Consider the following 12,925-nt stretch of genomic DNA (forward strand, 5'->3'; position numbering starts at 1 on the left):
GTGTCCTCCGTAGCCGAGTCCTTAGGCTCCTGTCATGTTGACTACGTCCTCAGTGTCTAACGGGGAACCTTCATCTGCCGGGGACTGTGCACCCCCCTGGCTGGAGGGAGGAGGGCGGGGGGGGGCGGCTTTGAACACAGGCATTTCCCGATGAGACGAATCCCTGTGGCCGGCCGGGTTTTGACCCGTCACTTAGCAGGAGAGCCGTTCTGTCCTTTAAGCCGAGGGCAGTGCTAGCCAGGGAGCTGCCTTCCTTAATGAGAAAGCAGAAACGAGACGGAGGCTGTTGAGAATAGACGCTCCCTCCGGTGTGTGTGTGTGTGCGTGTGTGTGTGTGTGTGTGTGTGTGTGCGTGTGTGTGTGTTTTCAGTGGCAAGGGCTATCAAGTTCTGTTCTTGATTCAGAAGCCAAACGGCGGAGTTTTTAACTCGGTTCACGCTCCCCGGGGAGTCTCTAGAAGAACCTTCACGTTCTCAGAGCGGCAGCTTCATTCACGTCGCTAACAGTTCCACGTCTCTCTCCCCTGATATCGCGAGCTTTGACGCCCTTTAGGGGACGTTGATTTCCCTCCTAAATATCCAGCCCGAGAGTGTGCGTCTCTGACGTGGGGGCCACGCAGGAGGGTCCTCTCCAGGGCCTGATGGTCTGGTCCTCACCGGAGCCCAGGGTCAGGTCCGCACCTGGGAGACAGGTGTCCTCAGGAGGAGGCTGCTCATGGACTTCAGATGATGATGGTTAGATCTGTTTCATTTTCAAAAAAAATGTATTTTCATTGACTTCAGAGAGGAAGGGAGAAGGAGAGAGAGAGATAGAAACCTCAGCGATGAGAGAGGATCGTGGATCGGCTGCCTCCTGCACGCCCCACACTGGGGATCGAGCCCGCAACCCGGGCACGTGCCCTGACCGGGGATGGAACCGTGGACCTCTTGGTTCATAGGTCGACGCTCAACCACTGAGCCATGCCGGACGGGCTAGATAAGTTTAATATTTTATTTACTCTTTACCTTTAGTCTTTAAGATGGTCTCCCAATTTCAGTGGGTTTTCAGTGGGTTAAGCTGTAGCTGAAAGCGATCCCCGATAGGTACCGTCGGGACCCGGATTCTCTCTCTCTGCCTGCAGTTCACATTGGCCCCGGGTAGAGCGTACCTTTTCCGTAGCGTAACCCGGAAGGAGAGACCTCCCCACGTCCCGCATTCTTCTTCCCGCTGGCTTCTGTCACTGACTGCCCTTCCCTCCCAGAGCCAAACTGTTAAGCCGTTAGCCAACGGGGAGCTGCAGGGAGGCCTCGGCCGGTGCACAGAGACGTAAAACAACTGGGCCGGGGAGCCAGCCAGGCCTCGGAGGAGCTGCCCCGGCCCCTCCCGGCCCCCCACCCCTCCCCACCCCCTCCACCCACGCCCATCTGGGCACCAGGAGCGGCCTCGGGGGGCTGCGGGGAGCTGGGCCCTCAGCCACAGGGACCCGGAGCGCTGAAAGCTGGGGCGACCCGGTTCCGAGCCGTGAAAGCCAACCCGTGAAGTCACACGTGTCACCCCGTCAGGCCCGTCCGAGCGTGTGTTTTGTTTTTGTTTTTTTTTTGCAAACGGCACATGCGGCACGGTGGATATCACAGGGTTGTTATGTTTTTGTTCTTTCTTCGTTTTATTTTGCTGGTTTAGCCTCAAGCCCAAGGCAGAAGACCTATCTGCATTTGAGCCCGCCACGTAGGTTGTGTGCAGGTACTCTGTGTTGGTGGCGGCCCTGCCCTCCGTGATACTAACCCGTGCATGAGCTTGCCCGTCTCTGTCCGCAGCCCGCGCCCGCGCCCAGCCCTCCCCGGGGCAGGGGGCGCCTGGGCGCCGGCCGCAGCATGCTTTGAGTCCGAGAGCAGGCGGCCACCCCCCCCACCCCACCCCCGGGGGGCCAGCCCCGCCTCCGGGGCTCCCCGAGGCTGCCTCGTCGGGAAGAGCATGTGGACGGGGCTGCAGGGCCGGCGGTCCCTACGTCGTGTGTCCCTGTCGGTCTGGAGAAGGTCACCGCTTCTTGTCCAGTCGCGTCTGTCTGAGTCTTGTGTGTTGGTGGCGTGCCTCTTCGACGATAACCCCAGCATGGAAACCCCGGGGTACGCGCGGGGGTCTTCATCCGGGTGGCCTCAGGACCGGCGCCCTTTGACCCAAGGCCCGGGCCCTTCGCGCCGTGACAGCCCCCGAGGACCCGTGGTCTTCCCCGGTCGTGGGACGAGAGGGCGGCCCGCGCTCGCTCCTTCCCCTCCGGGCCTCCCCGTCTCCGGGCACGGCCGTGTTTCTTGCCGAGCGAAGCGCACGAGCGGCGCCGGGGCCGGATGGGTATGGTCCGTCTCGGGGGACCGTCTGTCCGTCAGCGCTCTAAAGGCCATCCCCGCGTCCGCTCCTCCGCAGCCCCGGGCGGGCGGGCGGGCGGGTGTGATCGCAGGGAACTCACCCTGGGACGGTGCCGTGGCGGGCAACCCCGCGGCCGGCGGTCCGTGGCTGTTGGGGGAATTCATCGAACGAGCGATCGATCGCCGCTTTCCTTCCGCAGCGGCCAAACGCGCCTCGGCGGGGGAGGAGAGAATTCGTTAAACAGCGCCCTGCCGCCCCTCACCTAATCCCCCGCAGTACCCAGGGCGGTCACCCCCCTCGGACGGTCACGTGGGCCGTGTCCTTTGGCACCCTCGCCGCGGTTTCTGCCGCGAGAAGAGAATAAGCTCATTGGAAGCTTTCTACCGAACAATGAGATCTGGCGCCCACAGACCCTGTGTGCGGCTGCTCTCCAAGCAGGAGAGGTTAGCTGCTAAAGTCCCAGATGGAGCTCATTGTAAGATGGATTCGAGCTGTCGGTGGCTCCCAGAACCCCTGGCATAGACCCCGGCTGGTATGTGACGCTTTTATTGAGCGGCCTCCCATCTCCCTCAGCTCTCAGACCTCATGTTGGCGCTGGGACACCCCAACACCGGGCAGCGCACGCTCCGAGCGGGGGTGACCGGCACTGGAACGGGCAAAGCCAGGTGGGTCATCGGCTCCAGTGACCCCCTGGCACCCGGAGGACCCCGAAAGGGTCCAACGTTGGTTTCCTGGACCGTGCCTAGCACAGGGGCAAAGCGGAAAGAAAAAAAAAAAATCCCTTTTTTTTTTATCCCCAACATCTGCCCGCGCTGTTCCAGCGTGATAACAATTTCCTCTCTCCCCGCTCTGTAACGATCGGAGCGTTTAACGTCTTCCAGGGGCCTGCGTCTGACCGTCCGTTCTCGCTGAGCTATTATTGTAGACAAATGAGGTTTGATTTGTAGTCAGATTTGTGCTGCGGCTAGAGCATACAGAAGCCTTTTTTTTTTTTTTTCAATGTCTTAATGTGAACTTGTTTTCAAAGCAGGCTGCCAGTCCGTCAAGAATTCTGATGAGTCCAGGGTTCACGCGTGCATAGACTCGGCTTTTAATTTAATATATTTTATTGATTTTTTTTTCACAGAGAGGAAGGGAGAGGGAGAGAGGAGTTAGAAACATCGATGAGAGAGAAACATCGATCGTAAATAAAATGGCCGGGCCGGTGTGGCTCAGCGGTTGAGCCATTGACCTCTGAACCAGGAGGTCATGGTTTGATTCCCAGTCAGGGTACATGCCTGGGTTGTAGGCTCAGTCCCCGGGGGTGGGGGGGGGGACGTGCAGGAGGCAGCCAATCAGTAATTCTCATCATTGGTGTTTCTATCTCTCTCTCTCTCTCTCTCTCTCTCTCTCCCTCTCCTTCCTCTCTTAAAAAAAAGTGTGTGTGGGGGGGGGTGTTAAAATTAAGAAAAAAAAAAGAGTAAGTCAGGTGGCCCCTACCAAAGATTATTGCTGGGATTTAATGAGGTCACGCACAGGAAGCACTTCGTTCAGCGCGAGGGCGTAAACATACGTGAAGAAACGGATCTGCTCACGTCCACCAATCGTGTTCCTTTCCACGTGTTTGGGGTCAAAACCTTTTAAAAGCCAGAATGCGCTTCGCCGGCCGCCCTCCGTGTTGGGTTGGCAAGGCTGCGCTTTTCCCCTCCCGCCAGCTCCCTGCGTTTCCGTTTGGTCCCCGGTTGGTAATCAGTGCAGCTGGTTTGGCATTCGCACGGGAAGCAGCGGCCCCGGGGATCCGGCTCAGGCCGCCCTCAGGTTGGGAACCTCAATGCGTTGGTTGGGGGGGCGCGGTTGATAGAGCGACACGAATGCCTGGCACCCGAGTCTTTGGGGTGAGGCTGGGGTGAGGGGGACACGGGTGTCCGGGGCTTGAGCTTCTTGCCTTCAGAGCCCCCGAGCTGAGGAGGGGGGCGGTGGCCAGCGTGACAGCCGAGCAGCGCACCGTGTGGGGGTGAGGGGTGAAGGCGCAGCCCCGGAGCACGCACACTTCGGGGTCCCTGCTTCCGTCCCCTCGCGGGGGACCCGTCTCACGCCCCCCCCGTCCGGAGCTGGCCCGCGTGCCAGCAGGTTCATCATCGTGGCTGTGCCCGTGGTCTCCGAGGGAGCACAGGATTTCAAAGGGAATCGGCAGATGAGAAATCACGGCGGGGACGGGGCGGGGGCGGGGGGGAGGATGTAGCGCTTAGAAAGCCCGTTTTATGGGTCAGTGGTTTGCGCCACGCAGGTCCCGCTGTGGAGGCTCTGGCCTCTCCTGGATCGGGAAGACAGAGAAGTCTCCGACGTCCTCTTCAGTTTGCACGGGCGTCCCTCGGAGAGGCAGAGCTGGTGGAGTCGGGGAGGACACTTAGCACGCACGCCCGGGGAGGTGATAAATCACAGGGCGACCCCCGCAATTACAGCGAGCGGCCCGCGCCTCCCCGGTGACCGCTGGTCCGCCTCGGAGAGGGCCGCCCAGCAGCTCCTGCGGCACCGCGTGCCCCGCTAATGTGTCCGCGGCCCCTGACCCCAGCGCTGGGCGCCAGGGGCTCTGCCTGCTGGGGAACCGGGGCTCTGTCTCCTGGCGCATCCTCCGCCCTGGCCGGAAAGGCCTGCGCCGCAGAGGGGGAGGGGGAGGAGGAGAGAGGGGAATGGGGCCGGATCTCCTTCCCAGGAGCAGGCCCCTGCCTCTCCCCCCGCCCCCCGCCCCTTCCCCCACAGGCGCCCGTCTCCTAAACTCTAAGGGACCCAGCGGCAGCCAGGGGAGCAGTTCGTCCCAGACAAACGCCCCGACCCTGTCCCCGAGGCGCCCTTTTCTCTGACTTCACAGTGAGCCCCAGAGCAGCCCAACCCGGGCTCATTTGTGAGAGATGAGACAGAGGGCCGGAAACCAGGACACGGGCTTTATTAGGGGAGAAGGACCCCTGCCGGGCCGCCTCCCAAAGGAAGAGAGCCCACGTGCAGGGGTGAAGGCGCCTTTTGAGGGGAGGAACGAGAAGGGATGCCAGCCTTCGACAGGCCCCTCCCCGCTTCTTCTCTCTTCCCCGGGGATCGAGGCGAGGCCCCCAGAGACTAGACTAGTTGGAGGAATCCTGATGAGGATTTGTTCTCCTGGCTTAATGGTGGAGCTTCGGGTACTCGGCCCGCGCCGATTGGTGGTTTCATACAAGGCACATGATTAGGCACTTAGGGACTTAGGAATCGGGGGCTTAGGGTGTTTGGCAGGTGCTGATTGGGGGTTCAGTGTACAGTCCATATAAGGTGCCTGGTTAGGTGCTCAGGAATGTCCAGGCCGCAGGTGCAGTTTACGTCATACCCCGTCCATCAGTTGGGGGAAGGGAGGATGTATCCCTTTCCCCAGCCCTTTCTTGTGTCATGGTCCCCAAATTAAAAAGAAAAGAAAGGGAAAAAGGGGAATGGAGTGGGGTAGGGAGCAAGGGTCAGCAAGGGGCTCGAGGCCCCGGTGTGGACAGAGAACACGCAGTGAGCGTGCAGCGGGCGGCCCGGCCTCCTGGGTCTGCGGGAGGCGCGGGGAAGGCGCCGGAGGTGCGGGCTGATGATACTTGGCTCTGTTGACGAATGAGTTTGCCGACCGCGGGCCCAGGCCTTCCCCGCCGCCTCTGTTTAGGGCTCAGGGTGTGTGGCGCTCTCCCCGCGCTCATCCCCAGATGGCATTTGGGTGCAAGCTGTCACTGGCGAGCCGGCAGAGCTCAGAAGGCAGCTACCCGCCTTCACTGGTCCTGCCGCATCCATCGGCTCCGGTTTGGAAGGCAGGAGGGGACTGGGGGGGGGGTGTCACGCCCCAGATCAAAGGTGCCGCTGGGCCTCCTTTCCGCCCCAGGGCCAGCTCTCACCCCGGGGATCTGTGCTTCCTTTCGTCTCCCCGCCCGCCCCTCCTCCGTTTCCATGCACAGGGAGTGAGTGGCGGGGAGAGGAAGAATCGCAGGGTTTTCAGGGCTCGCGTTTCCGTTTCACAGCGTTTTTATGGGACGCGCAGAGCCCCAGCGCCTGGAGCGACTCGGTTAGCGTCTCAAATGGGTTCAGCCTTGTGGGTCTCATGGTTTCACGTGAATTCGACAGGCCCCTCCCCGCTTCTTCTCTCTTCCCCGGGGACGAGGGGATCGAGGCGAGGCCCCCAGAGACTAGACTAGTTGGAGGAATCCTGATGAGTTTTGTTCTCCTGGCTTAATGGTGGAGCTTCCTCTCTCTCTCTCTCTCTCTCTCTCTCTCTCCCTCTCTCTCTCTCTCTCTCTCTCTCTCTCTCTCTCTCGTCACTGATAACCCAAATGGCTCTGTGTCCTGCCCACCCCCCACGCCGCCCCCACCCCTTTTGCCGAGAGAGCCACTTGATCACAATGCCGCCTGTGAATCCGTTCTCCCGTGTGCTGTGCTGATGAAAGTGTATAATTCATTCCTAATCAAGCAGCCTTGCTGCTGCTGCAGGCTCCGTGCCCGAATACATTTAGCTCCCTCCCGTCACTCTGGGAGACGGTTCCCCCTAAAGGGCTTGGAGAGGAGAGCTGGGGGTAACGTGTTGGCAGTGCCCCCTGCCTCCTCCCCCCCGCCCCCTCCTCCGTGCTGTGTCCTCCCAGCAGGGGGCACTCTAGGGACTGATGCTGCAGGAGCCTCTGCAGCTGCGGGGAGAGGGGGAGCTGGGCGGGACAGGTGGGCCTGCAGCTGGTCACAGGCGCCCTCCAGGCTTCTGTCTCCAGACCCTGGGCCCATTTCTCAGGAGTGGCCGGTGCCGGGCCCTCGTGTCCCGGGGGCTGCCTGAAATCCCCAGGGAGCAGGAGCAGGTGCGTCTGCGCAGGAATGCATGCCTGTGTCAAGAACCTGCTGGGTACCAGGCCCCTCCTCGGGTTCAGAGGAGCTACCCTCCTCCTCCTCCTCCTCCTCCTCCTTCTTCTTCTTCTTTTTTTTATTAATCCTCACCCAAGGACATTTTTCCATTAATTTTCAGAGAGAGTGGAAGGGAGAGGGAGAGACAGAGAAACATCGATGTGAGAGAGACACATTGACGGGTCGCCTCCTGCACGGCACCCCGACCCGGGCCAGGGAACCTGCAACCCAGGTACGTGCCCTTGGTCAGAATCGAACCCGGGACCCTTCCACCCGCAGGCCCGACGCTCCATCCGCTGAGCCACACCGGCCAGGGCCCGGCCTCCTTCTTTTTAAGGGAGACAGGTGTGTCCCCCGAAGGTGGACTTGCTCAGAGTCGGGGGACGTGCCCGTGTGGTCTCGCCACGCACAGTCCGGGTGAGTGTGAGGTGGTCCAGCCCCGCCGCGGCTCCCTGTCCTCCCTCTCACAGCCCAGGGGGCCGCCGCCTGGTGGGGACGTGAGCGGGAGGAGCGGTGACTCTGTGGGTGCCGGACAGGAAGGAAGAGCCCCGCCCGGCAGGTGGCTGGAGCCCCCGTCAGGTACCACCACGCCGCGCCGCTCAGCAGCGGAGACGGGAAGAGAAGTTCGCCTCCTCGGAAGGGAATTGGATTAGTGACAGACTTGAGCAGCCGGCTCAGTCAGGAGAGAACTTAATTCCTCCTGCGTTACGCACGCGGCCTCTTTGATCAGATGCGGAGAGACGGCTGGCAGAGGCGCGGGCAGCCGGTGTCTGTGAGCGGACTGCGGGTTCCCTCGGTCACGGTGCGGAGCTGGCAAGGGCGCTGTGGCCGGAGGCTTCGCGCGGGCCCGTGGGGTTTATCGCTTCCCGCGGAGCCGGGCGTGATAAGGGCGTGCGTGGACGGCGCGTGGCCGATGGGGTCACTTACTTGTCCTCGGGAGGACTCAAGCCCCGCCGTGGCTCCGTGGCTGAGCGTCGACCTCTGAACCAGGAGGTCACACTTCGGTTCCCGGTCAGGGCACGTGCCCAGGTTGCGGGCTCCATCCCCAGTGTGGGGGGCGTGCAGGAGGCAGCCGATCCATGATTCTCTCTCATCCTTGATGTTCCTCTCTCTCTCTCTCTCTCTCTCTCTCTCTCTCTCGCCCTCTCCCTTCCTCTCTGAAATCAATACAAATATATATATTTTAAAATCTAGACCCAACACGGATGTGGGCTCGTACTCCTTACAGCGTGAGGGGTGGCGGGCAGAGCGGACCGCTGTCAGCCAGTTCCCGTGAGTGTGAAGAAGGCCGCAGGGCCCTGGCCGGTTTGGCTCAGTGGAGAGAGCTTCGGCCTGTGGACTGAAGGGTCCCGGGTTCGATTCCGGCCAAGGACACATGCCCAGGTTGCAGGCTTGATCCCCAGTAGGGAGCGTGCAGGAGTCGTCAGCTGATCAATGATTCTCTCTGATCATTGATGTTGTTATCTCTCTCTCCTTTCCCTTCCTCTCTGAAATTAAAAAAAAAAAAAAAAAAACCGCAGGGAGCGTTTCCTTTATGAAGAGCTGGCTGAGTGCCATTCCCTCCGAGCCTCTCCCTTCTCTCTCACGAAGGCCTCCTGCCCGTAGCTGTCCGGTACACGTGACACTCAGCGAGCTTTCTAGAAAGAGCAGGGGGTGATGGATCCCCCGGGTGAGGAGAGCGTGCCCAGGAGAGGCGGGGGGCTGAGCTGGCAGACGCTGTCGGCTGTGCCCAAGGAGGGGGTCACTTGGCAAACCTCCCTGCCCTGGGGCCTCCGCGTCCCCACCTGGAGAAGAGCCGCCCCAGGCGCCGCCCTGCTGGCCCTCCTCCACCGCCTGCCTGCCTGCCTCCCTCCCCTGCTCTCCTGTGTGAGATGAGACGCGAGACGCGGGGCGGCCGGCTGGCCCGGGAGGAGGGCATGTTCGTGTCCAAGATAAAGGATGCCGCCGCCGAGGGGGAAGCAGACACAGGCCGCGGCGGCGACGGGAACGGTTCCAGCGGCAGCCGGCGGCTCGCGCAGTCATTTCCTCCGACAACAGGGTTCCTGATGGAATCGTGCGGTCAGGGCGAGCGACGGGGGCCGTGGCCGGCAGCCAGGTCCGCCGTGGGCAGAGGCGGGCGGCTCCCAGGACCTGCGGCGCTTGCCTACGTCTGCGTGGCCAGAGGACTTGACTTCGCTCCACGCCTTCCTTGGGTCTCAGAGAGGAAGGGAGGGGGAGAGAGATAGAAACATCAATGATTAGAGAGAATCATTGACCGGCTGCCTCCTGCACGCCCCTCCCCACTGGGGATGGAGCCCACAACCCAGGCATGTGCCCTGACCGGGAATCGAACTGTGACCTCCTGGTTCATAGGTTGACGCTCAACCCCTGAGCCACACCAGCCGGGCTCGGGTACAACTTCTGCTCCTGCAAGATAAGAAGGGAGGCTGAGCCACTGCCATGCAGTGTGGGGTGGGACTGGCATCTGCGCGCCGCGCCCCCCGCCCCGAAGAGGGCTTCGCATCCCAACGAACACATGCAAGTAACTGGCATCTGGTGCCGCCAGAGCTGCCAAACCCTCCCCTGGCACCTCGTGGGGACAGCCAGCGCACAGCTTGGGTAGAGGATCCAGGAATTCTTGGAGCCAGCGTTGTACACACGGGCAGGAGGCCTGCAGAGGCCCCCACAGCCCGGGCTCCCTGCCTGGGGAAGCGGCCAGGCCTCTTGGGGGCACCCACTTGCCCTGCCCCAGAGGCCACGAGGGCCAGCGCAGCCCTGCCTTCCCCGGCACCTTCTCCTGCCCTGCACTCTGCCCCGCTCCCCGCTGGAAGGAGAGGAGCCAGAGCTGGGGGGAGGGAGGGGACCATGATGCTGCTGTTAATAATAACAGCTGTTGAGCTCTGCTGTGCGCCAGCCACGGTGCTGAGCGCTTCCCAGCAATTCCCAGCTACTCCGCACGTCTCCCAGCTACTCCGCACGTCTCCCAGCTACTCCGCACGTCACCCCGTGAGGGGCGGCCACCACCTCTGCTTCACGGTTGGGAGCTGAGGCCAGAGCGAGTAACCTGCCCAGGACCACCCAGCTGGCCCTCGGCCCAGACGGCTCTGGGTCAGGCAGGCGGCCTGGATGTGGCTGTGGGGAGGGCTGGGGGGAGGGCCCTGACCCCTGCAGGCCCCCCGTCCCCCTGAGGAGCCGGCCTGGGGTCTTCTCCAGGCGAGTGGGGAAACCTGAGCGGAGACTTTGGGTTTTAACACCTTTTTTTTTTTTTTAAACTGGAATTCCCTTTACTTTCTTTTAAATTATATTTTTATTGATTTCAGAGAGGAAGAGAGAAAGAGAAACATCCATGATGAGAGAGCATCATGGATCGGCTGCCTCCTGCACACCCCACACTGGGCATCCAGCCTGCAACCCGGGCATGTGTCCCGACCGGGAATCGAACCCTGACCTCCTGGTTTCACAGGTCGACGCTCCACCACTGAGCCAGCCGGCTGGGCTGGGTTTCTCAGCTTTTGACTTAAACTCTCTCCCGAGAGGATCTCTGTCCCCATCCTGGTTCCCTTTGCCATGGAGCACGTCGCTGCTGGCCCTTCCGGGTTGCATTCAGGGAGCAGCTAGTGGGGGTTCTGTTTCGGCAAAGGACTGAGCGCTCGCTCTCTCCGTGCCCGTCGGAGCCGGCTCTCCACGGCGCTTCGGAAGCTGGTTCCGCGGCGGGAAAGGGCTCGGATGGCTCCGAGGCCTCCCGTTCAGCTTGTTAGTCGGGAACGTCAAGGCCGGACGATCTGGCAGGATTGAAAGCCAGCTTCCAGGCTGTCTCCAGTCGGGCACAGGGCTGCGCCTGTCTTTGATGGCGAAGCGATTGATTTGGCGCCTCCCCCCCCCCCCCCCCCCCCCCCCCGCGCCTTTGAGGAGCCACGGATGGTTCTGAGGACTTTCTGGATTCAGAGGCTCCCAGAGGTCGAGGGAATGGGCCAGGCTACCCTGCCCCCGAGGTGTAACTCCAGCGGAGAGAGGCTCGGAGAGGCCCAGGGTGGCCACGGAGGCCGCACGGCGCGTGGCAGCCAGGCCTCCTCAGCCCCACGTCCCTCTCCCCCTTCCCCACGCGCCTCGCCTTTCCTTGTCACGGCGGCCGGTGGGGGCTCCTCCTGGGATCTGAGCACGAACGTGACGGAAGTGGTTTGGGGGCAGGTGGAGGCGGACAGCAGGCACTCCGGGCCCGCCCGCCCTGAGCGCGCTCCTCCGTGAAGTCCCGGGGCTGGGGGTGGAGCCCACGGTCTTAGCAGGGCACGGGGCCTGATGCTCCTGTTTGGGGGAGATCCTGGGACGTGGCCCACAGCCACAGAGTCAGGAAGTCGGGGTTCAGCAGCGCAGGGCGGAGCACAGCCCACCCCCCCGCCCCCGTGTGCTCTGACTTCTATCTTCTCGGCCCGAACCAGCCCCGCCCGGAAAGCCCACCTCCTGGCGGTGCATGGACCCCCCCTCTGCTGCCGGGTCTGGGGGAGCCTGCTCGGGGGCCCTGGGAGCCGGAGCGGGAGGGACAAGCTCTTGCTCCTCTGGCCTGAGGCCGTCCCCTCGCCCCAGCGGGTCCCCCGGGACGTGGGCACTGAGCCCCCAGCCCCGGGGAGGCGAGCATCCCAGGCTGGCACCACGGCAGACGGCACCCCGCAGGGGCCGGAGAGACTCGTGGACAGGGACGCGCGAATCTGTCCAAATGTCCGGGGACCCCCCCCCCCGCCCTCCGGAAAGGCGACGCGGCCGACATGTTCCCGCTGGCATGTTCCCGCCCCCCCCCCCCTGGCATGTCCTCCTGTGTCACCTCCTCATTCGCGTTCTGGGGGCCGATCCGGAGCCGTGTCTGGGATTGTCCGCCCGCTCCTTGAACGTCCGTTTGAATCACCTTCCCGTCCCCTCCGAGCCGCCTCGGAGGCCCGCCCACCGGGCAGCCGGCTCCCCGCGAGGCCCGGAAGCCGCGTCCCCCTCTCAGCGTCCCCCTCTCAGCGTCTCCTCTGCTTCCTTGCAGCTCACCCTGCAGAGCGCCAAGTCCCGAGTGGCCTTCTTCGAAGAGCTCTAGCGGGGGACCCGCCGCCCCAGGATCTACTGCCGCCGCCGCCGCTGCTCCTGTCTCCGGGGATGGCCCGTCGCCCGGGCTGGGACCCCCGTGGGAGCGCGGAACTCCCCGCCGCCGAGGGGAGCGCCCACCCTCTCGTGTGCAATGGCCTTGAACTGTGAGCCTGCGGGGGGTCCTCCCACCTGCCTCCGGTTCTCCTGACCTAAGTCTTTGAATGTCTTTCCTCGTCTCAGCGTGTGTGATCCCCAACTTCCTGCATCAGAGGCTCCTGGGTGGGGGTGCTCACTGCCCAGTGCTGACCCCGGCCCTGGCTGGGAAGTGGGTAAAGGGTGTGAAGTGCACAGGCCCCTGGAGGCCAGGAGGCTGGTGTCTCCCCCTGCCTGCGGCGGCGCCCCCCCCCCCCCCCCCCCCCCCCGGTTTCCAGAACACTCCTTTCCTCCCCTGCGGAGGAGCTGGCCTGCCCCGAGCTTGCCCACAGCCCAGGACGAGCCAAGTGACGGGTCCTCGGCCCCGGCCCCGCTAGGCAGCGCTCTGGCTGCCAGGGGGTGGGGGCGGGCGCGGCCGCCGTGACTGGGGAAGACTCGGATGACGGGCGGCTGCCAGCAGTGGGGCTGGGAGGCCAGAACACGGTGTAGGAACCTGCACCGCACACGACACCCGCTGCCTCCTCCTGCCTCCCCA

General features: G+C 63.0%; 1 protein-coding gene across 3 annotated transcripts in view; it reads left to right on the forward strand.

The window, feature by feature from the left end:
- The window catches only part of NF2 (NF2, moesin-ezrin-radixin like (MERLIN) tumor suppressor), a 71,535-nt gene extending 58,898 nt beyond the window's left edge, over positions 1-12,637 (forward strand). The window contains exons 16-17 of one of the 3 annotated variants that reach the window (XM_054712472.1): positions 1,660-1,704; positions 12,197-12,263. In XM_054712472.1, coding sequence (XP_054568447.1) covers positions 1,660-1,695 — 36 coding nt within the window. In that variant the 3' untranslated portion in view covers positions 1,696-1,704; positions 12,197-12,263. Of the gene's footprint in view, positions 1-1,659; positions 1,720-12,196 lie in introns of all 3 variants that reach the window. The other 2 variants (XM_054712473.1, XM_054712471.1) reach the window with 2 other exon arrangements.
- The last annotated feature ends 288 nt before the right edge of the window (positions 12,638-12,925 follow it).

The sequence above is a fragment of the Eptesicus fuscus genome, chromosome 23 (genome assembly GCF_027574615.1).
Source record: "Eptesicus fuscus isolate TK198812 chromosome 23, DD_ASM_mEF_20220401, whole genome shotgun sequence".
Lineage (NCBI taxonomy): Eukaryota > Metazoa > Chordata > Mammalia > Chiroptera > Vespertilionidae > Eptesicus > Eptesicus fuscus.